The 13,044-nt window shown below is 35.2% G+C and overlaps 3 protein-coding genes across 4 annotated transcripts; all 3 read left to right on the top strand.

The window, feature by feature from the left end:
• The first annotated feature begins 1,566 nt into the window (after positions 1-1,566).
• LOC104787880 (uncharacterized) lies at positions 1,567-2,218 on the top strand. Its single transcript, XM_010513531.3, has one exon. It carries the CDS (start codon positions 1,645-1,647, stop codon positions 2,089-2,091), a length of 447 nt encoding a protein of 148 aa, XP_010511833.2. The 5' UTR covers positions 1,567-1,644; the 3' UTR covers positions 2,092-2,218.
• Positions 2,219-4,842: 2,624 nt separating this feature from the next.
• LOC104787879 (putative protein phosphatase 2C 15) lies at positions 4,843-7,963 on the top strand. Of its 2 annotated transcripts, none has more exons than XM_010513528.3 (9): positions 4,843-5,428; positions 5,522-5,878; positions 6,096-6,267; positions 6,359-6,512; positions 6,607-6,670; positions 6,754-6,861; positions 6,964-7,089; positions 7,170-7,405; positions 7,487-7,963. In XM_010513528.3, the coding sequence occupies exons 2-9, from the start codon at positions 5,642-5,644 to the stop codon at positions 7,710-7,712; spliced, it is 1,323 nt and encodes a 440-aa protein (XP_010511830.1). In that variant the 5' UTR covers positions 4,843-5,428; positions 5,522-5,641; the 3' UTR covers positions 7,713-7,963. The 2 variants fall into 2 exon arrangements, with proteins under 2 accessions (XP_010511830.1, XP_010511832.1); XM_010513530.3 differs by having other exon boundaries at positions 4,844-5,153.
• Positions 7,964-9,497: 1,534 nt separating this feature from the next.
• On the top strand, positions 9,498-12,550 carry LOC104787878 (putative leucine-rich repeat receptor-like protein kinase At1g68400). The gene is made up of 2 exons (XM_010513527.2): positions 9,498-11,172; positions 11,680-12,550. Exons 1-2 carry the CDS (start codon positions 9,723-9,725, stop codon positions 12,351-12,353), a joined length of 2,124 nt encoding a protein of 707 aa, XP_010511829.2. The 5' UTR covers positions 9,498-9,722; the 3' UTR covers positions 12,354-12,550.
• The last annotated feature ends 494 nt before the right edge of the window (positions 12,551-13,044 follow it).

Raw genomic sequence — 13,044 nt, 5'->3', positions numbered from 1 at the left:
ATTAACCGCTGAATTGAATTAAGAAGAAGAAATCATCACTTATATGTGGCTTTTTAGTTTTTATTTTTATTTTCACACAGAGTAAGTCCGTAACTGTGACTCTTCAAAGTCGAGAAAGTTTATATTTTTGTGACAAATTATACTTTGTTTTAAGAATTATATTAATGAGATTTTATTAAAGTTATGATAATACTTAGAATTGTATTACAGTTTATGATTTTTAAAAGATGAACAATTTGTAATTATAAATTTGAAATCATTTTCTTGCATAATCATGTGTAAAATTTTGGTTAAACACTTTTGGATGTTGTAGGATGTTTTATATTTTGTATTAAGAAAAATAAAATTTGTTTATGTTTTTTTGACCTGGGTAAAGAAAATTTCTGGGTCCGCCACTGGTTGTAATTATGGTTGTATTTACAACTTCTTGAACGTCTTTCACAGCCTCACATTTTAACAAATCCTGAAAAAGTCGTCTATCGAGAATATGCACTTATACCAAAATGAAAGAAAATAACTGGATGCGGCAAGATAAATTTAAAACAAATAGACACTCAAGTTTGTTAAGTTCATTTTTCTCAACAAATCTAGTAGAACAAATCAGCAAACAAGTAACTTAAGCACACTCCTTTAAACAAACATATATACTTCTCTTGATTTACCACTTCGTTTATAGAATCTTCAAAGCCAACCTTGCAGAGACCACCGCAGCACCGACACACAACAACGATAACACAAAAACAGAAAGACAACGATCCCAATAAGGTCAAACACGATTATAATCAGCTGCACAAACAAACTATCCACGACCAAGTACAACATTATTCTCTTAATATTTTGGGTGTCTGTTTCATCAACATCTTTTTTTTTGTATACTCTTAACATTATTTTCTTTTAGTGGATATATATCACCACAAGAAACAAACCCTTAAAATCATAATCTGTTTTTTTAGCAGAAGTGCATTTATTTTGTTATATAGAATAATTTTTTTCTTTTTATTTTCTTCTTAGACTTGTTGTCACCACTCACCAATATTCCAAAGTTTCTATTACAATAATAATTCATTCTTTTCTTGACCATCAAATCTCCAAAATTCCCATTTTCCTCAAACTTACTTTTTTCCCCTTCAAATCTCCACTAAGACTAACAGTACTGTCTCATTCTAAACACAGTAATGTACACGACAAGAATTCTAATAAAAATCTATGACCAAAAAAACACCTGTCTCTCAAGTCTCATCAACTCTCACACTATTTCTTTCTCAATTCATTCAAAAAAAGGGGTAAAAATAAAAACCAATAGCAAATGATTCATGCACAATCACATTGATGAAAAAAAAAAAAAAAAGTAAAAGAGCAAAAACAACATGAGAAAAAGCAAAAGGAATCGAATAAACAAACACTTTATCTTTTTCAAAATCTCATCAATAATGACACAATTTTAGAATTCTCATTGGAAACTGTGTCCTGACGGTCCACAAAAATTCCAATTCAAAGCACACACTTTCGAGACAAAGACTTGCTTCAAAAGAATCAAAAGGGCAAAGTTTTTTTTTTTTTTCATTCTTTATTAATGTTGCCAAGATCCTTTTATTTATATGAACCTCACTTGAAAGCAAAGTTTCCACCACATTTCCAAATCCCATGGCTACGTTGCAAAAATTCTTGGGGACACAGTGCGGAGTGGCGGCACAAAGCCCTACACGAAGCCCGAGTCCGAGGACAAGTCCTTTGGTACAGCTTCGACGTAAGAAGACAACCTTAAAGATGCTTTTGAGTCTTGCATCACCGAGCCGCCGAGAGCAGCAGCCGTTGATCCATCATAACCACAAGGATGTAGCTGGACGCAAACTTAAAGACCTATTCGTCTCTTCGTCTTCTGGAGAGAAAGAAGAAGAAGAAGAAGTGGAGTTAGAGGAGAGACGGAAAGGGAAAACAAAAGAAGAAGTTCTTGCAGCCATGGCAGCTAGATTGAATGCAGCTGCTAGTTTACAATGTGAGTCCACCGACACAACACCTGCTTGGTTCGGATTCAGCAAGCGGCTTCTTCAGCGAGCTTGGCGACCTAAGCTTGGTACCATTCCGGAGTAATGTAACAAATTTTCTTCTCTTTTCTTATGTGACTTTGGAAACCATTAGTTTCCTATATGAATGAATAGATATGTTTCTTCTCTATCTTTATGTTTGAATTCCTAATAAAGATGAACAAAATTTCACATCTTCTCATCATCAAGAACGAGAAAGGTTAAGCCTTTGTTATCTATTTGCTTCCAAATGGGATTGGTGACCTAGTGATTTTACTGATTTGAGTTTCTCAAACCCAAGTCTTTGTGTTCTTCTTCACGGTTAAGTAAACTCCCTATTTTTATTCGTTGGGGAGACTACTTGTAGAGAAACTATGCATTATCTCATAGCTTGTAAATGTAATAAAGACGGTGTTCTCCTCAGTAGGTGTTAGTGGCAAAAGTTTCTTTCTTGTCCTTGGTCTTGAAGCATGGACCTAATAACCTGAAATGTTTACATAAGAGAACTGTGTAACTGATGATCAAGAAGTGAGATGGAGAAAGCAGAGGAAACAGAGGAAGGGAAGTGATCTTGAGTGTTCAGCTTCATTGGAAATACTGACATGTACAGCCCTCGGAATCCAAAATACAGACAATTCTAAGGTGAGAAAAAAACACAGGAGGGATGAGATGAGAGACTTATCCAGTAAGAAGGTACACGGAAGCAACAAAAAAACAAAGCTTATGATGAGGAACAAAACGTACCATTGATCATGTCATGAAAATTGACAACACAAAGTGGATATTAATTGCAATAGATGTGTGGTCCTGTGGAAGCTCCAGCACCATGTTCATAAGTAACTTTTTCTCGTCTTACTGGACATTGACCCTTCTCTGTTCAAGGCTTAAAGCCAAAGGTAAGTTTTTTTTTAATTCTGGTCTCTAGCGTAAGATTTTTAGGCGTTCGAACAAGGAAACACCTGATCACTTAATTCTGACGTAGACGAAAGTCTCCTTTTTCGTTTGCGATGACGCCGAGGATCACATCATCACATGACACATGACACATGACACATTTGACATCCCAAGAAGAATGTGTAACAACTCTTACCGCTCCTAAAATTTTGTTGTCAGCGACTAAATTTACACTAGTCCTTTAAAACTGCGCCCAATGCCGTGAGAACGTTGTCGTTTAACTGAATTCAACAATACAAATAATTAAAAACAGATTATAAAGATTGTTTTTTCTTTTCTTTCTTTTGCCAATTTTTTGTTCTTAATTTATAAACTAAAATTTGTAATCATAGTCGATATTGTTTTTCAAACGTATATTTTGATGCAAAACCAAATAATTATTTTACTCAGCGAAATAAGCACTCCAATTCGACTATGATTACCAACTGCAAATAATTTGCATAAATGAAATTTTGTGGATTCAGAATATTCAAACTTCTTATGTTATCTTTCATCTACATGATAAAATTTTTTTTTTGTTATATTATAAATGTCATTTAGACTCTTTTCACATGAATCTATATATACATTTTCCTAAGTACATTTAGCAAATAAATCCTGAAGTTGTCACCTATTTACAAGACTGCCATTGGCATTAATTATTAATTTATTTTTCATTTTATTAACTAATATTAAGTTTCTATTTTTGAAAACAAGATTTCCCATCCTAAATAAATTTTCAAAACAATTGGAACTACTCCCTTTAACATTAAGTATTAAATTTATAATTGATTTAATTAATATTAATTTTCTAATTTTACAAAACAATATTTTCTCCATACACAAATTTCCTAAACAATCGGCCTAACCAAGAAACAAATTAATTTTCGATCTTGGAGGAGGATTTGTGGCCGAGATTTTTGATCTCAACGCATTGATTTCCCCCTAAAATATATGTTCAAAATCAAATATAAAATATATCATTCAAAAAAACTAACGGTATGATTTTAAAAGGTAACAAACATATTTACCATTCAATTTGATATCTTATTTAAAGAATAATAATAAAATATAAAAGATATTGCTTGCTCACAGATTTATTTTTATTTTATATTACGTATTTAAAAATAATTTTTACTTTCACGGGTTTCATATGATGAATTTTCACGGGTTTCCCGTCTAGTATGGTGGGTTTGGAATATAGAACCAACACTAAACTATTAGTTTATCTCATATATACTATAGATTTGTAATCATAGTTTTGAAAATTAACTTATAAATTATTTAGTATATGAACTACAAAATATTACACATACTATAACACATTCTTAATATTCCAAAAAAAAATTAAATACACATAGAAATATACACTAACATACTGTATAGACAGACATATACCTCTTTTTAATTCTAGAAAACAAAACAAATTTAGAATTTTATATTCTATCTAATAACAAATTTAATGTAATTAGGTTATAAACTTATAAAACGTAAGAAAAGAAAAAATTTCTAAATTAATTAAATAAAAAGTTAATTAATTAAAAATTTGAAAACTAAATAAATTAAAAGTTATTATTTAAAATACAATAATTTATAATTTAGTCCCGCGGTATACTGCGGGTGAAATCCTAGTTAAGTACTAAATTAGATGTCATATTATACTTTAGAAAAAGAAAAGAAAAACTGTTGACTTTTGAATATGATTTTACATTATTGATTCATAATATTAAGTATTGGCAAAAGATAAAATACATAAATCCTTATATTGTAAACACTGAACTTTGAACCAAAAAGATTAGGGAGCAGCAAACAAATATGGACTAGTTTAAAATGGGAAAAACTTTAAAAATGAATTACTAATAAGAATCTATGTCACACCAATCATAGCCGAATGTGGGGTTTTTTTTAATGACAGCTAGCTTTCTCACATTTGGTCAAGCGTTAACCATTTTCTCACCGGCACAAAGTACTTAAACAAACATATCATGTTTTTTTTTTTTTCTCTCTTAATCTAATCCAATTTTGTCCTTGTAAGAAAAAAACCAAACTTGGTTTCCTGTTTGGTACAAAGGAAGATGTTAAGAAACCGCCTTGTGTTCTTCTTCTCCTCTGCTTCTTCTACTACTACTACTCATTAAAAGTCGCAATCTTTTTGCTCTGGATTCTTGTTTGCAACCTTACCTATAATAATTCTGGGTATTTTTCTTATTATTCAGATTCTCCTTAAAGTTCTCCTTTTTCTTGTCCTTAGAAAAAATACATATCTTTTTTCTCTTTCCTTGTGGATTTGGATGATTGGTTTTGATTTTACAGTTCATTTCTAGTCACCATTACGCGTTTCTTTCTTCTTCTTCCGTGTCGACCTTTACTTCTGACTTTGTGGTTTCTTTAATACTTTCTTCTTCCCTTCTCTTTACCCTTTTCTCTGTGTTGGCCTCATTCAGATCTGTACTTGTTGCTGTCGAAACAGAGTTAGTTTCTCTTCTCCTGGAGTAGTTTAAAGAAAGCTACTTCCTTTTTTACTAAAGTGATTCAGATTTGTTCTTCTTCAATGTTATTTGCAGGTAAAGTTTGTATCTTGAAGTGAAATTGGATTGCTTGGCTACAAATTCATGACTTCTTGGGTCAGAAAGATTGTGTTTAGTAAAGGGTTGTAAGCTTTTGAGAGCGTGAAGGGTCTTGTGATGGCGTCTAGAGAAGGAAAGAGACGTAATCATAATCATCATCATGATGATAATGATGGGAAGCTTGTGCCTCTTGCTGCTTTGATTAGTAGAGAGACGAAAGCTGCTAAGATGGAGAAACCGATTGTGAGATTTGGTCAAGCTGCTCAATCTAGGAAAGGAGAAGATTATGTCTTGATCAAAACTGATAGTCTTCGAGTTCCTTCCAATTCTTCAACTGCTTTCTCTGTCTTTGCGGTATTATACCTTTGGATACACTGATTCTTAATAGCTTACTTGATATGTTACTTCTTTTTGCAATTAGACTTCTGGATTTGAGTAATTCTTGAGTGGTTAGGACAGTAGAAATGTTCACCTAGATGACTTTGTTATGCTACTGATGCATCTACCTTGTTCATGACGTTTTGTTTATGTGTTTGACTGTCTTATAGTTTTGTGTTTTTTGTACTGTTAGGTATTTGATGGGCACAATGGTAAAGCAGCAGCGGTTTTTACAAGGGAGAATCTGTTGGACCATGTTATTAGTGCTCTTCCTAGTGGACTTAGCCGTGATGAGTGGCTTCATGCTTTACCCCGTGCATTAGTTTCTGGATTCGTGAAGACTGATAAAGAGTTTCAGAGCAGAGGTATGTTCGTTCCTCTAGAAATCATCACTTACACTTTTGATTTATCTTTGCTTGTGGCTGATGTGTAGTTTATACCTCTCTTTGATATTAGGAGAAACTTCTGGAACAACAGCTACATTTGTGATAGTCGATGGATGGACTGTGACTGTTGCATGTGTTGGGGACTCTCGTTGCATCTTAGATACTAAGGGTGGTTCAGTTTCCAACCTTACTGTGGATCATAGGCTTGAAGATAATACAGAAGAGTATGTACCTATAATGAGGAATCTTTCTAAGTTTTTTTTTGTTTTTGGGATCGTAAAGCACAATCTTAATCTAAACCCTTTTGTCATGATTCAGGAGGGAAAGGGTTACTGCTAGTGGTGGAGAAGTTGGCAGGCTAAGCATTGTTGGAGGCGTTGAGGTGTGTTGTGTTCTGTTTTCCCATTAAGTGGCTTACGTTTTGAGTTGTGAGCCTTGTAAAAAAAAAACTATTGAATTCTACAGATTGGTCCTCTACGGTGTTGGCCTGGTGGTCTTTGCCTTTCAAGGTCTATTGGAGATATGGATGTTGGGGAGTTCATAGTTCCAGTTCCCTTTGTAAAGCAAGTGAAGGTATATTTATATATCTTTGACGTTTCCTTTACAAATTTGTTTCGTCATTTACAAACAAACTCTCACACTGTTCTTCACAATTGGTATATGTACATAATGAAGCTATCAAATCTTGGCGGAAGGCTTATCATTGCGTCAGATGGCATATGGGACGCTCTCTCCTCAGAAGCCGCTGCTAAAACTTGCCGTGGCTTATCCGCTGAACTTGCTGCTAGACAAGTAGTTAAGGTAATTTGAATATGCTTAACCCAACCCAACCTTTGCTTGTAAAGAAGTGAACTAAATAGTCTTGAGGTTTGTTGTTACAGGAAGCATTGAGAAGAAGGGGACTTAAGGATGACACAACATGCGTTGTAGTCGACATAATCCCACCCGAGAACTTCCAAGAACCACCGCCTTCTCCTCCTAAGAAACACAACAACTTCTTTAAATCATTGCTCTTCAGAAAGAAATCAAACTCATCTAACAAACTCTCCAAGAAACTCTCTAGTGTTGGTATAGTGGAAGAGCTCTTCGAAGAAGGCTCTGCAATGCTCGATGAAAGGTCACTTCTTTTTCTCCCTCTTATTAAGTTGTTGCCTTTTGTGACCTATCTAACAGATTTTTATGTTGTTATTTCTTGCAGGTTAGGATCAGGTGATTTTTCTAAGGAATCAACAACAGGAGGAGGTATATTCACGTGTGCGATATGCCAACTAGACTTGGCTCCAAGTGAGGGGATATCAGTCCACGCGGGTTCGATCTTTTCGACTAGTCTAAAACCGTGGCAAGGACCGTTCTTATGCACAGACTGTCGTGACAAAAAGGATGCGATGGAAGGGAAACGACCAAGTGGAGTTAAAGTCATCTAAGAGTGAACCTCACACACACACAAACACAGGACTCTATTCGTTCATTATAATTCTTTCTTCTTTGGTTCTTTTTATTACACTTCATTCGAATAATAAAAAATTTGAGTAGACCTGATTCTTTTATGGATCTGTTGAATCGGGTTCGTTATGGAATATATAGTGAGTTGGATTGATTGGTATACTATGTGAGAAGCTTGTGTTCATACTTGAAAACAAAACAAATCTATATGAAAAAGTTTGGATACACAAAAGCTCTATGTCTCTCTTCTCTTTACTTATTCTTTAAGAAAGTAGAAATTTGGATTTAGTTCAAACTATTTCAGATTGTTTGGTCCAAAAATACCAAAACGGATCTTAGGGAGTGTATTGAAACCATGATTTTAGAAAGTTTGATGGGATTTAGAAAATTTGAAATTTTGAATGATTTTAGGGAAGTTGATATGATTTATTATAAAATTCTTTCAAATCCCACATAAACCATGAGATTTGGATTTCTCTATTTTTAACTAAACAAATCCCATCTAAATCCTCCAGAATCTCAAAAATTATTAAAATTTAAATCCACGAACTATTTTGAATAACAGTGGATTTTAAAGTAGATTTTAAATCATCAGTTCAATAAAACAATGAATTTTAATAGACTTTTTAAAATACATGATTGAATAACATAGTATTTGTAAGTTTCACACAAATCACTTGACATTATAAAATGTCAAGTTGAATACACCCCCTAAATGTTTTCGGTTTCGTCCATCAATGCGTAATGTGGAGCCTAGGAAGACACGAGATTGGTATGATTCAAATATACTTGTAGTAGGACACTATCTACCTTCAAAGCATTACGCTCTATGTTGTTCTCTTTTTGGCATATTTTATTTCTCTTTACTTATTACTCAATCAACTTATGTTTTTGGAAAGAAAAAAGCCAAAAGATTATTCCAATTGCTTTGTTTTTTTTTTTCCTTTTCTTTCTTTCCAAAACGTATTTTGAAATAAATTAAAAGTTTTGTCACGGAATCATGGGACTTTACATATATGTTCATTATATATTGAAATAATTAATTTTCATGAAATCATGGGACTTTACATACTCATTCTACATTTAGTCATTTATTAGTGAACAAACAAAAAAAGAAGTCATTTACTAAATTGAATATAAACATTAAACTTGACAGTAATGGAGTTTGTAAGGTTGTGATTTATGTTTGAATGGGGAACATTTTTTGCATGAAACAAGCAAATACATTGTTGAAAGCAGAAAAAGCTCAGCTTCTTCTGATTTTATTATGAAAAAAGTCGAAAAAAGCTCACTCAGCTTCTGCACCGATAAATCAACAATCAAATAAAGGAAAGCCCCACACCTTTCTCTTTATTTACCAGATTGTCCCTAATAAAGCAAAAAAATACTTCCTCTGTATCAAAATAGTTGATGTTCTAGAATTTTTACATGAATTAAGAAAAACATTTAATGTCTAGTAATAAATGTATTATTTATTTATAATAACATATTTTTATAATTATTAACCAATAGTATTTCATCAAACTTTTAAATTCTCATTTAATGATTATTGAAATTTGCAATTTCTTAATATTAATTGATAAAGGTATACAGAAAATCATCCTTTGTGATACAAGAAAAAATACTAGAACATCAAGTATTCTGATACAGAGGGAGTATATATCTACAATAAAGAACTGAGTTTTTGGGAATTTGTAAGATTTGATTGACAGAGAATTTAATTCTTGGTTTTAGAAAGTAATTATGATAGCATTAATCTTCTTCACATGGAAGAGAGTTTAAGTTTTAACACGTGAGAATCATACTCACGCGTGTGAGCAAAACCAACCAATTTATTACTTTACCGTTACGGGGAAAATCAAAACCCTTTTGACTCTATATTGTCAAAATCTGAAGCAGAATCGTACGGTCCACGTTTCATCAGATACAGTAAATATCAGATAAGGGTACATTAGTCATTTTACCTCAAGTTTACGTTACTGTTTGCGTTAATGACGAACCTATACCACTTTCCCCCATTGTTGTTGTGTTCTGTCTTGAAGTCCTCAACGCTCGTTTCTATTCTCTCTCTGCAGAGCACAACAATGGCCAAAAGCTCTCTCTTCAATAAGCGTTTGCTTCTCTCTCTTCTTCTTCTTCTCCATCTCTGTATCATCTCCTCTTCTTCTTCTTCTTCTTCAAGCTCAGATTCGGAAGCTCTCTTAAACTTCAAACTCACCGCTGATTCCACCGGAAAACTCAACTCATGGAACACAACAACAACGAACCCATGCCAATGGACCGGAGTCACCTGCGACCGCAACCGAGTCACACGTCTCATCCTCGAAGACATCGAACTCACCGGGTCAATCTCGCCACTCACATCACTCACTTCACTCAGAGTACTCAGTCTCAAACGTAACAACCTCTCTGGTCCAATCCCAAACCTCTCTAACCTCACAGCTTTAAAGCGTCTCTTTTTATCACACAACCACTTCTCCGGTGACTTCCCAACTTCAGTCACTTCACTCACTCGTCTCTACCGTCTTGATCTCTCTTTCAACAACTTCTCCGGCCAGATTCCACCGGATTTAACCGAGTTAACCCATCTCCTCACTCTCCGGTTAGAATCAAACCGGTTCTCCGGTCAAATACCGAACATCATCCTCTCCGATTTACAAGACTTCAACGTCTCCGGCAACAACTTCAACGGTCAGATACCAAACTCGTTGTCCCAATTCCCTGAATCTGTCTTTACGCAAAACCCATCTCTCTGTGGAGCTCCATTACCGAAATGCACAAACCCGACTAAACCGGGTCGACCCGATGGAGCAAATGCTTCACCTTTAAACAACTCTGAAACCGTACCTTCGTCTCCAACCTCAGTTCACTCCGGCGGCGACAACAACAAAAGCAACACATCAAGAATCAGTACTTTATCACTCGTAGCTATCATCCTCGGAGACTTCATTATCTTAAGCTTCGTCTCTCTTCTTCTCTACTACTGTTTCTGGAAACAATACTCAGTGAACAAGAAGAAACACTCTAAGGTTCTTGAAGGTGAGAAGATACTCTACTCATCAAGTCCTTACCCAACATCAGCACAAAACAACAACAACAACAATCAGAATCAACAAGACAAGGGTAAAATGGTATTTTTCGAAGGAACTAGACGTTTTGAGCTTGAAGATCTTCTCAGAGCATCGGCTGAGATGTTAGGTAAAGGAGGATTCGGGACAGCGTACAAGGCCGTGCTTGAAGACGGCAATGAGGTTGCTGTGAAGCGGCTTAAAGACGCGGTGACGGTGGCTGGAAAAAAAGAGTTTGAGCAACAGATGGAGGTTTTAGGAAGGCTTCGTCATGCTAATCTTGTGAGCTTAAAAGCTTATTACTATGCTAGAGAAGAGAAGCTTCTTGTCTATGATTACATGCCTAATGGTAGTCTCTTCTGGCTTCTCCATGGTACGTCGTCGTTTTTTTCTGAATTCCTTTTCTCTTACTAGTTAGTGTGAATTTGGTCGGGTCAAAACAGGTGATTCCTAAGTCATGGTACATAGAAGGAAATGACATTAGTGTAACGCCAAGAGTCATAATAGTAGTAGGGTTAAAAACTTTTTGGAGTTAGTGAGAATGAGATATCATGTTTCTGTTGGTTGAAAAATCATTTTCATGAGGCATATTTGTTATTACTAATGTAGATAATGTGAATTTAAGTCTGTTTTGGATAGATAGACAGTACCACTGGGCGACAAGTTGGACAAATAAAGTTATGATCTGTCTCATTTAAATCGATCTTTACGGGGAACTTTTTTCAAGTTTGTTTAGTTTCTTGTGTTTTGTCCTTACCTAACCATTTGTTTATACAGTATGACTTTATTCATTGTTTCTTGTAATAAAGCGACTAATTACATATTTTGAGGTTAAGTGGCAAATTTGTAATGTTGGTGTTTGCTTTGGGTTGTTGGACAGGAAACCGTGGACCGGGTCGGAGTCCATTGGATTGGACCACCCGCCTTAAGATCGCGGCTGGGTCAGCACGTGGCTTAGCTTTTATCCATGGTTCGTGTAAAAACACGAAGCTTACACACGGTGATATCAAATCCACCAATGTCCTACTCGACAGATCAGGCAACGCTCGAGTTTCTGATTTCGGGCTATCTATGTTCGCGCCATCGCATACCGTTGCTAAATCCAACGGCTACCGTGCACCGGAGCTGATGGATGGCCGAAAACACACTCAGAAGTCTGATGTTTACTCGTTTGGAGTGCTTCTTTTGGAGATTCTCACCGGAAAATGTCCTAATATGGTTGAAACTTGTCACTCGGGCGGTGCGGGTGGGGCTGTGGATTTACCGAGATGGGTCCAATCGGTTGTGAGGGAGGAGTGGACGGCTGAAGTGTTTGATTTGGAGCTGATGAGGTATAAGGATATAGAGGAAGAGATGGTGGGGTTGTTGCAGATTGCTATGGCATGCACCGCGGTTGCTGCGGATCACCGTCCGAAGATGGGTCATGTTGTGAAGTTGATAGAGGATATACGTGGTGGTGGCTCTGAGGCCTCGCCGGGAAATGATGGGATCAATTCTGCGGTGGACTCGCCTTGTTTGTCTGAGGACACGTGCGGTGGGACTACTAGTCAGTAGTAAGATTTGTTTACTACAAAAAAATGTAAATCACGTGCCTAGAATCTCAACTTTTGTCATTTCTTCTAGAGTAGTAGGCTTTTGGTTTTTGTTTGTTTCGTTTTAGTTTGTAATACGATAATTATGTGAGTCTCTCTAGTGTTTTTGGATTAGGGGTAAATTAAATTTCAATGCTATTCTGATAGTCCCGTTTCAAACGCTCTCGTTAATTCTGACTGCTACCGTGCCTTAGAGTATACCCAATCGGAACGAAAAAGTTAGTTATCATGTGGAACACAGTTTATCTATTATATAGTTATATGATTTTAAGTTTTTTACTTGAAACACTGATGTGGTGTCTTACAAAGACACTATGATGCTCAAAGACTATAATGTTTTCGCTTATTCTCAAGGATTTCTAGGAGTCGTGATCATGTTAATACATCCGAGACTATCCAAAACCTCCATATATGGGACTAAAATCTTAATACTATTAAAAGAGAAGTACAAAATTGAATATATCCAAAATGTTGGTTTTATTTACTTCAATTGCCACTCAATTATGCTTAATAGAGATGATTAATTGAAATTGACAAGGGTATAATTGAGTTATCAAAAATTCATTAAAAGATCCAATACTCGATTCTAAGATCCGCGTGTTTAGCATGGATGTTTAATTGGATCCTTAATTGTGAAAACCAAACTATTATTA

The sequence above is a fragment of the Camelina sativa genome, chromosome 5 (assembly GCF_030686135.1).
Source record: "Camelina sativa cultivar CO46 ecotype springtype chromosome 5, ASM3068613v1".
NCBI lineage: Eukaryota > Viridiplantae > Streptophyta > Magnoliopsida > Brassicales > Brassicaceae > Camelina > Camelina sativa.
Note: the sequence above shows the minus strand (reverse complement) of the source record. Positions and strands in the feature narration are given on the sequence as shown.